The 8,252-nt window shown below is 40.4% G+C and overlaps 1 protein-coding gene across 5 annotated transcripts in view; it reads left to right on the top strand.

Moving 5' to 3' along the window:
• The window catches only part of LOC108750822 (transcription factor SOX-5-like), a 191,252-nt gene that overhangs the window by 120,814 nt on the left and 62,186 nt on the right, over positions 1–8,252 (top strand). Inside the window, exon 1 of one of the 5 annotated variants that reach the window (XM_018490608.1) lies at positions 765–959. The exons of the other annotated variants lie outside the window; for them this stretch is intronic. Coding sequence (XP_018346110.1) covers positions 943–959 — 17 coding nt within the window. The 5' untranslated portion in view covers positions 765–942. Of the gene's footprint in view, positions 1–764; positions 960–8,252 lie in introns of those variants that run through there. 5 annotated transcript variants of the gene reach the window in all.

The following is an 8,252-nucleotide window of genomic DNA, read 5'->3' as shown; positions in this document are numbered from 1 at the left end:
CGCCGCCGCCGCCGCCGCCGCCGCCGCCAGGCAGCGCCTTCCGAATCTCATCCCGGTCGGTCCACGGGGGCTTCAGTCAGTCAGCCGACGCTCCGAGAAACGCGGTGATTATTTCCATTGTATGCTCGCAGTTCTCCGGGCGGGGGGGGAGGGAAGGGGGCCTTCCCACCGCACATTCGCGTTTCACCTACGAGTCTCTCTTTCTCTCTCTCTCTCTCTCTCTCTCTCTCCTTCCATTTTCCGTATCACTCCTCTCTCATTCTGCCACTCCGCTCCCGCTCTCGCGCTTCTATGTCGCGCGCTATGCCCGTGCAACCTCCGTGCGCCTCCTCGCCCCCACTGACGCGGACCCACTGACGCGCCGCAAGGTCCGCTGAAGCCTCTCCGCCGTGCTGCAGAGCGCCTCGTAGCTCGCGACAGTGGTACGCGAAACGGAGCGTCGCGTCGCGTCGTTATCGCGGTATCGAGGATATCGTTACAGCTGGTTCTCCGTGCGAATCGGCTACCTCCGTCTCCCCGCGATTTGGTGTTGAAGTGCGCGACCGGTATACTGACAGCGACGCGTCCGGGGTAGCATGAGGTAGCGTGGAAGAAATCGGTGCTACTCTTGCCTTGGTGAACGCAGTTTCCTTCGTGCGATCGTCCATTCGTGGAGATATCTCATCGATCTTGCGACCGCGAACGACGTCCGAAGGTGTGAGCTATACCGAGTGCCGAGAAAAACCTGGTTGGTTCCGATTGAGCGGGTCCGACCGTCGCTCTAGTTGTCCGCTCTCTCTCTCTCTCTCTCTCTCTCTCTCTCTCTCTCTCTCTCTCTCTCTCTCTCTAGTTTGTCAGTGGCGATTTTATTCATTGTGCGGAGGTGCGGTTCTTTGATACGTTACAAGTGTTACGTCAATGGCAACGGGGTAGTCCAGGCTACCAGCGCGCGGCCAGGATGATATGAGCACGCTTGGCAGGTGAGTGAACTGACCTCGCGTCCTCGCGAGATGTGTGTAGATATCGAGACACGTGGTTTTCGATGCGCAATACGGGGATTTAAAGCGACGAGATCGTATTCGCAATTACGTCCTACACACGCGCACACACGCAAATCATCTGCAAATATACCATGCATCTAATCGTCGCGGATTAGAGATAATCCTGATTAATCTTTCACTCTCCCCACTTCTAGATATTCGAAATTTATGTTTTTGGAAGATTACAAGTTATAATTATATAATTATATGATTCACATAACAAATTATAATTATATAATTTACTGTGACTTTCTATTGTGACTAAAACAAAATATATTAACAGTATTTTTTCCTTTCAATTAATGGCTGCGCACAATAGAGGAAATGTTAAGAAGGAAGAATATGAATAAGTATTCAGATTTCAAGTCAATGATTCAGAAGTCAGTTACATCGGAATACATGGTTTCAGACAGGGGTTTCAATTTTAATATTTATTTCTACTCTTAATATTCCCTCCATTGTGTTGGCGCAGGGCCTTAGAATCGTAATCTGTAATGATAAATTTGCCAAGCGGCCGTAATCCAATCTATCAGTGCAATTTAAAACGCTTCCTGACATTCGTATAGATTGTTGAAAGATTGCAATTGGACTGCGAAAATTATCCGACAAAGTACTAAGTGTCCACGATGTTAGAAATCGTTTCGAAAAAGAACCAACGGCATTGATCCATAGGTCGATTTGTTCGAATGTGGTCCGTTAATTTTTTCCTCTGTTTAAGATCTCGGAGTAATTTGTAGCGTCGTGGACACAAGATTAAAGAATTCTTCGTTGATTCTGGATCTGTCAATGCGGAGCATCGATATATAATTTAATTCGACACGATTTCGTTAACGCGCGCGCAACGAGCGAAACGGCACGCGCGCGTACTTGTGGGAAGTGAATTACGGTCTGCCGTACGACACGCACGTCCGAAGGAAAGTTCGATGATCGGCAGGCTTCGTCGGTCGCAATCCGTCCGGATCCGATGTGTGTGCTCTCAACGCGACTCGAGACGCGAAATCACGCTTACACGGGCTGCAGCTTAATACGGGATCGCGCTTAATACGAGTCCTCGCCGGTGCGTAATCTGAGTCACGTCATGACATTGTATCTCGCGATACGCGACCATCAGCGTGATAGCGCGAGGGCGACTGGTATTGCGTGCGTATTCGTGTACAAGTACGTGTGTAGTCGAGTTACGTGAACGCGTGCATGCGTGCGTCGTGCGTACCCAGGCGACCGGGTACAAGCGTGTACACGCGGGGCCATGTGTTCGGTACGGCGACGGAGAAAGAGAACCGGCTCGGAGCGGAAGGTCGACGGGAGAGACGAAGGGAGGAGAAGAGACGTAACGAACGAGCGAGGGTTGAGAGAGAGAGAGAGAGAGAGAGAGAGAGAGGAAGGAGCGTGCTCTCTACGCATCTGACCCAGTGACCCTCCCCGTGGTCCCCCTCGATTTCCTCGTGCTTCTCTATGGGGTTCCATCTACATCTCCGCAGGCTTCCTACACAGAATATCTTACGCGATCCCACTCAAAATCCGACGACGCGTCTCTACTTCCTTCGCGCGAAAAACGATACGAAGGACACTTGACGTCCATCTTAATTAATTGGAGTAAACGACGCTGATGTGGGACAAATCCTTTTAGCCTTGAAATGATAAACCAGAAGTTTTTGTCGATCGGGCGGGCGTACGAAGCGGATTTTGAAGGAGCGTTTTATTATACAAATAAGGAGGGTGTCTTAATCTGCATTAATGCTTATGAAGATAGGAAATTGTCTCTAACTTTCTACTAACGGACAACCCTGAGTGACATAATGAAACACAATAAGTGGACTGTATAATTGAGTCTATCGCTTATTATCGCATAATGGAAAAATTGCTCGCTCACGTAGCACTCAAAATGAAATGCATGAATCTGCAGTTTTTATCCCAATCACCAGAAGGCTTCGATGAATCAGTTAGGCGAATACAATTGGGGGTTTTGTCTACAGCGCGCGTATTACCGTTACAATGTCTCGTTAATCGATGTTCCTCGCTCAAAAACGAGCCTTTCGAGCGGGGCTTAAGTGCCGGATTGCTGAGTACGCGTTCGCGCGTAAAAAAATATCGAGTTATCTCGAGCACCATGATAATAAGCGCGGACTTATAAATTCCCAAAGGATATGCTCAACGCGGAGATTGATCGACACGCGAACTACGTGCACGCATTTGCGTAACAAGAGCGCATGTCGCCAAACGAATCGAGAGACGGCGATATCAAATTAACGCGCGAATGTCCGTCGCTCGGGGTTGTTTCGCTTTATTTTTAATCGATTTCCCTGGAGTACGACATCGTCTCGCTTCAAGTTTTGCGAGCGATTTTACAGCATTCGCTGAATACGGTCGATCTTTTACATTTTAATCGCTATTTAAATTAACCGACAGTTCGAAAGCGTCTGCTAAAAAGATCGTTTAAATGCGAAAGCAAATTAAAATAATTGTATATTGATATTTAATGTATGATATATTTAATGTCATGATTATCTCTTTTTACGAATATTTAAACAAATCCTTAAAGATCCTGATTGCTTATCACGGATTTAAATAACGGCAGAAGCGAAACATAAAATAACATAAATAACGTTACGGAAATTATTGCAATATATATTAAAATAGAAATATTTTCCAATAAAACAATATTTGCATTTGATTGAAAACTGTAAATGAAATGTACCGAAAACTTTTATTTTATATTTCGCGGAATAGAATAAAATTATATTTATTTCATACAACAGCTTTTATATATTGTAGTTCAAATTGTTTCCTTATTTGGTTAGACATACTTTAATTTCAAATATATAATTATTTATGTGTATATTGGTTGTCGGGACACACAAGGAGAAATTTCGGTATATTTTACAAATCTATTATCAAGATCTATTGTCAATTGATACAAATATTGTCAATTGTACAAATCTATTGTCAATTGATTTACAATTAATTTCAAATGTTGTTTTATTAAAAATTACTTAAATTTTAATGTAGTTTGTAAGAATTTGTTTAATGTATCTTTTCGCTTCTTATGTCACAATTCAAAATGGCAGCGTAGATAGAAAACAGATAATGTATTCTATTACTCTACGTGAGAGAAAAAAAGCTGCATTACAGTTACTATAATTTATTGTATTTTTGATGCTTTCACGAGTATTTTCATTAAAAAATTTAGGATTTATGGGTTATGTCCATCTTGATACATCATTAAATGTCATCGTGAATATTGCAATTCATTTCATCAGAGCGAGAAGCAACTTGATACTGTATAATTTATGATCATTGTACTTACAATTTATATCTAATCGTTCTCGATGCCAATTAGACATTTTTGGTAGAACTATTAAATAAATATCATTATTATCACTAACATTCTAACAATAATATCTATAATTTTACCATGCAATTATAGTCACAAATATCAAACATTTTTCTGCCAGTGTAGCGAATATACAAAGCTATTATTCAATATAATATGTAAAATTCTACTAAAGAATTTATTAATTATGAGCAGTATCTCATCCTAAATAGATGAAGCATTAAAAAAAGCTATGTGGTTGTTAAATTTACAATCTATTCATCAGGTAGCCTCCATAGAATTCCGCATCTTTGAGGAGATAATTAAAACCTGGGTACAATATATACGTACAAAAGCTCTTTATACGACTAAAGGTGCAGCGAAGCTACATTATACAGAGTTCCCGCTATAATAAATTACTTCAGTCGCACGAGCGCTGAAGCTGCAGCCCCTCTATAAACTATGTACATGATGTGCATTATATCGCCTTGCGCTCAACGATATTGTCCGCGCGATAATCCATGCAGTATCTATCACGGTATTTTATTAAAGCCAATTGCTCTCTTAGTATAAATCTAGTTACCTAACGCGCGTTGCGACTCGAAATACCGACGCGACCTCGGCTAATATACGTGGACAGCCCTATAATTGTGCGTGACACCTCGCTCGCTGTACAAATGAATTTGGATGCGCGTGTATAAAACTTGATAATGGAGATGTATTGCGTGCTTTGATTACGTCACTGAACTGCATGTTAGCGCATTTAACGTACGAGACAAAGCACGATTCTAAAATGTCAAAACACGAAGAGGTCGAGTTTCGACATTCCGGCTCACTTGCGAAAACGAATGATACCATTGATTCGCGTGTAAGCGTTATTTTAATAAAAGTGCGCCTAGTCAGCGTGTTCGCCTAATCTTCGAACAATATAAACGATGCTGATAGAAGGTCGTTAGTTACGACGATGTAGCTTTAAGCCTTCCAAATGCAAGCAAATTAACTATTTACTCGTATAATTAATTATTTACTCATGTCACGGAATCAGTGCGCTACGTATATGTACATAGTATGTAATCGCAATTTGTAAAGCGTACCTGTCTGTCGGACATTACCGAATCGCGCAATCACATTTCGCAGCTATGAAAAATTTATATCTAAAAGTCTATGAGATTTTAAATATTTGCGTGTCGACTTGTCAACACGTAGTTGTGTGCCCTGATTTCGAACTTATCTCAATGAAATTACGCGTATGAATTACAGTGTTTTAATAACGTTTGCAATCGCAAACGCTATCGTACTTGACTTTGACCGACAAACGCCAGGATGTGAAATACGTTTGTTAGAAGAAAAATTCTTACTCATCAGCACGATCACATCCGCTAAGGTCAAGGCCATTGCCAAGTCATTAGAGAACGATAATTTCATACGAATATAAATGTTAACATTTCCTTTTTGGATTATTCCACATGTCACCGAGTTTCTGCAGCTTATTTTCGAGCAATGCTCACCGCGCAAAAGAATACTATTATTCGAGACAATCAAAGATCTCTGAAACTCCCGTGGTTCATTAAGCGTTTGCTTGCACTTAAGTGGTTGCATTCCAAATCTTCACTTTCTTTCTCTTTAACGCTGCAATATATATTTATTTTATTTTAAGTCCAAACATTTTTGGAAATTTCAAGAAACACGAACTACTTTAACATCGGGCTATGCACTTTTAATTTAACAGAAAATGCAGCGACACGTATAACGTCAAATACGCAATGAATCGGACGGATTACTCAGCGATTACGAATTAGCGAATACGCATATGATTGCGCGCAAACGTTCGTAGAAATATCACAAAGCTCTATTTTCCAGATAAATTTTATAGAAAATTTACGAATAACAGTAGATGATAAGCGTCGATATACTTGACCCAACTTCAACTTTGTTGGAATTTCTTAAATGAGATATGACCTCATGGTGTATGTATTTATAAGTTTAATCAATTGTAGTTATGATACTATCATATATTTTCATTGCGAAAGTAAAATTTTACAATATTTATTGTATAATCTTTTTTATTAATAATTTTGTATTTTTTTCTTTTGAGTTACTTGCTACATAAATTTATGGATATAACAGTTATTTTTTTAATCTTTCAGATTTTAAAATGTTTTTATGTACATAATCAATGTTTGTTACATTTATTTCTTCGCAAATAAATTTCATATATTTTGTCTGTAAAATTATTACGACAGAAATTGCGAGAGCGCAAAACAAATTAGCACGCGAGAATAGGCGATAATAAATTATCTCATTTCGTTACAATGATAGACATGTATTAATTGTGTTATTTGCTGATAAAATACTTTTCAAAATTGGAGACTGCATAAAGATGAACTCTTTTAAATACGTGTCAAACCGATAAAGATGCATATTTGCGCTTATTATATGATGTCACACGTGTACCTCGTTGAAAGAATTTTGCATCATGTACTCCTTAGTTCATCGATTAATCGATGAACTAATGCCCGTTTCTACCAATGTAGTTTAACTTTAATCTCAGTTCAATTAATTCTTCATTAATTCTTCCTTTCCTCTCTAATTCTAAGAATTAGAAAAAGATAAAGAATAAGCTGAACCGAGATTAAAGTTAATCTATATTGGTAGTGGAAGTGGACTTAAGTCCTTCAGATTTTCAGAGGAATTGTGTAAGATATTCCGTGATAGCGGGATACTTGCAGTGAAATAGAAAAGTGAGTGTTAGAACCACTTTGCGATCATTAGCGTACCTGCTAATCGCGGTAACCTGTTGTAATAGGAAATTACAGTAGCAGCCGGTGGCAGCTGGACGATAACGTATAATAAAATAATGCATAACGATACACTCCGCGTGATATTATACCGCTAATCGGGCAAGTTGAAAAGACACGCGCATTACGGAAGCGATTGATCATAGATATTAGAATATTTCTCTAATTCTATAGTTGTTGCTTTAAGCCAGTCGAGTATTATGAAATATATAAATTACTAAATTCAATTTAAAGCAGCAGCAATCTAAAAAGGAGCATCCACTGGAACTTTGTTTATTGGAGCGCTACAATTTAAAAAATTTCTACATTTTTTTGTAAATGTAAATACAATGCTTGAGTACATTGTAATTTTGTCCCATAGAATGAATAAATAATGGTTTCGCATTTAGCAGGATGTTTATTTTGTCGTAAAAAATTGATCGATCACATTCGAATGTGAGGAGAATGATCGACTGATTGGTCAATTGCTTATGACTTCAGACTTCTATTGTAGACTTCACAAAGCATTGGCCGCGTTCAGCAGAATGTTTATTTTGCAACTTGTTGAGTTTTCTTTACTGAGACTATTCTTCTAGATCTGAAACTATAATCCAATCAGTGCAAAAAAAAAAAAAACAACATTACACAGAAAAACAATCACAGTCGATTGTTCTCCTCACATTCGACCTGTGATCGATCAATTTTCCGCGACTTAAGACTTACTCCTATTGTAGACCGCGCGTTTGTCGTATAAAATTCAAGATTTCTCGGTACACTTGTTCGAAATGTTGAAGGAAGCATAATTGTAAGGAAACTAGATTTCACTGGACGCCCAACCCCAAAGAAGTCGATGTAAAGTCGCGATGTGTGGGGATCCATCTCGCTATTCGCACGTCGCACAATACCTGTACCCGGTCGCGGACAACAGTGAGGGTTCGGCCAGGGTTCGCGGCGCGGCGGGATTCATCAGGATGGATGAATAGCGGCAGATAGCCGAGGTGCTCTGGCCACCGCGCTATCGCGCGTGCAGCCTCTCGTATACAGGTCCATGTACGCCGCGCGCTTTGTTCGCGATGTATGGAGCCCGGTTACGGGCGCGTTCGTTTGAGTCAGGCAGTGTGAGGAATGGGCGGGAGGGGGGGGGGG

The sequence above is a fragment of the Trachymyrmex septentrionalis genome, unplaced genomic scaffold, assembly GCF_001594115.1.
Source record: "Trachymyrmex septentrionalis isolate Tsep2-gDNA-1 unplaced genomic scaffold, Tsep1.0 scaffold37, whole genome shotgun sequence".
Lineage (NCBI taxonomy): Eukaryota > Metazoa > Arthropoda > Insecta > Hymenoptera > Formicidae > Trachymyrmex > Trachymyrmex septentrionalis.
Note: the sequence above shows the minus strand (reverse complement) of the source record. Positions and strands in the feature narration are given on the sequence as shown.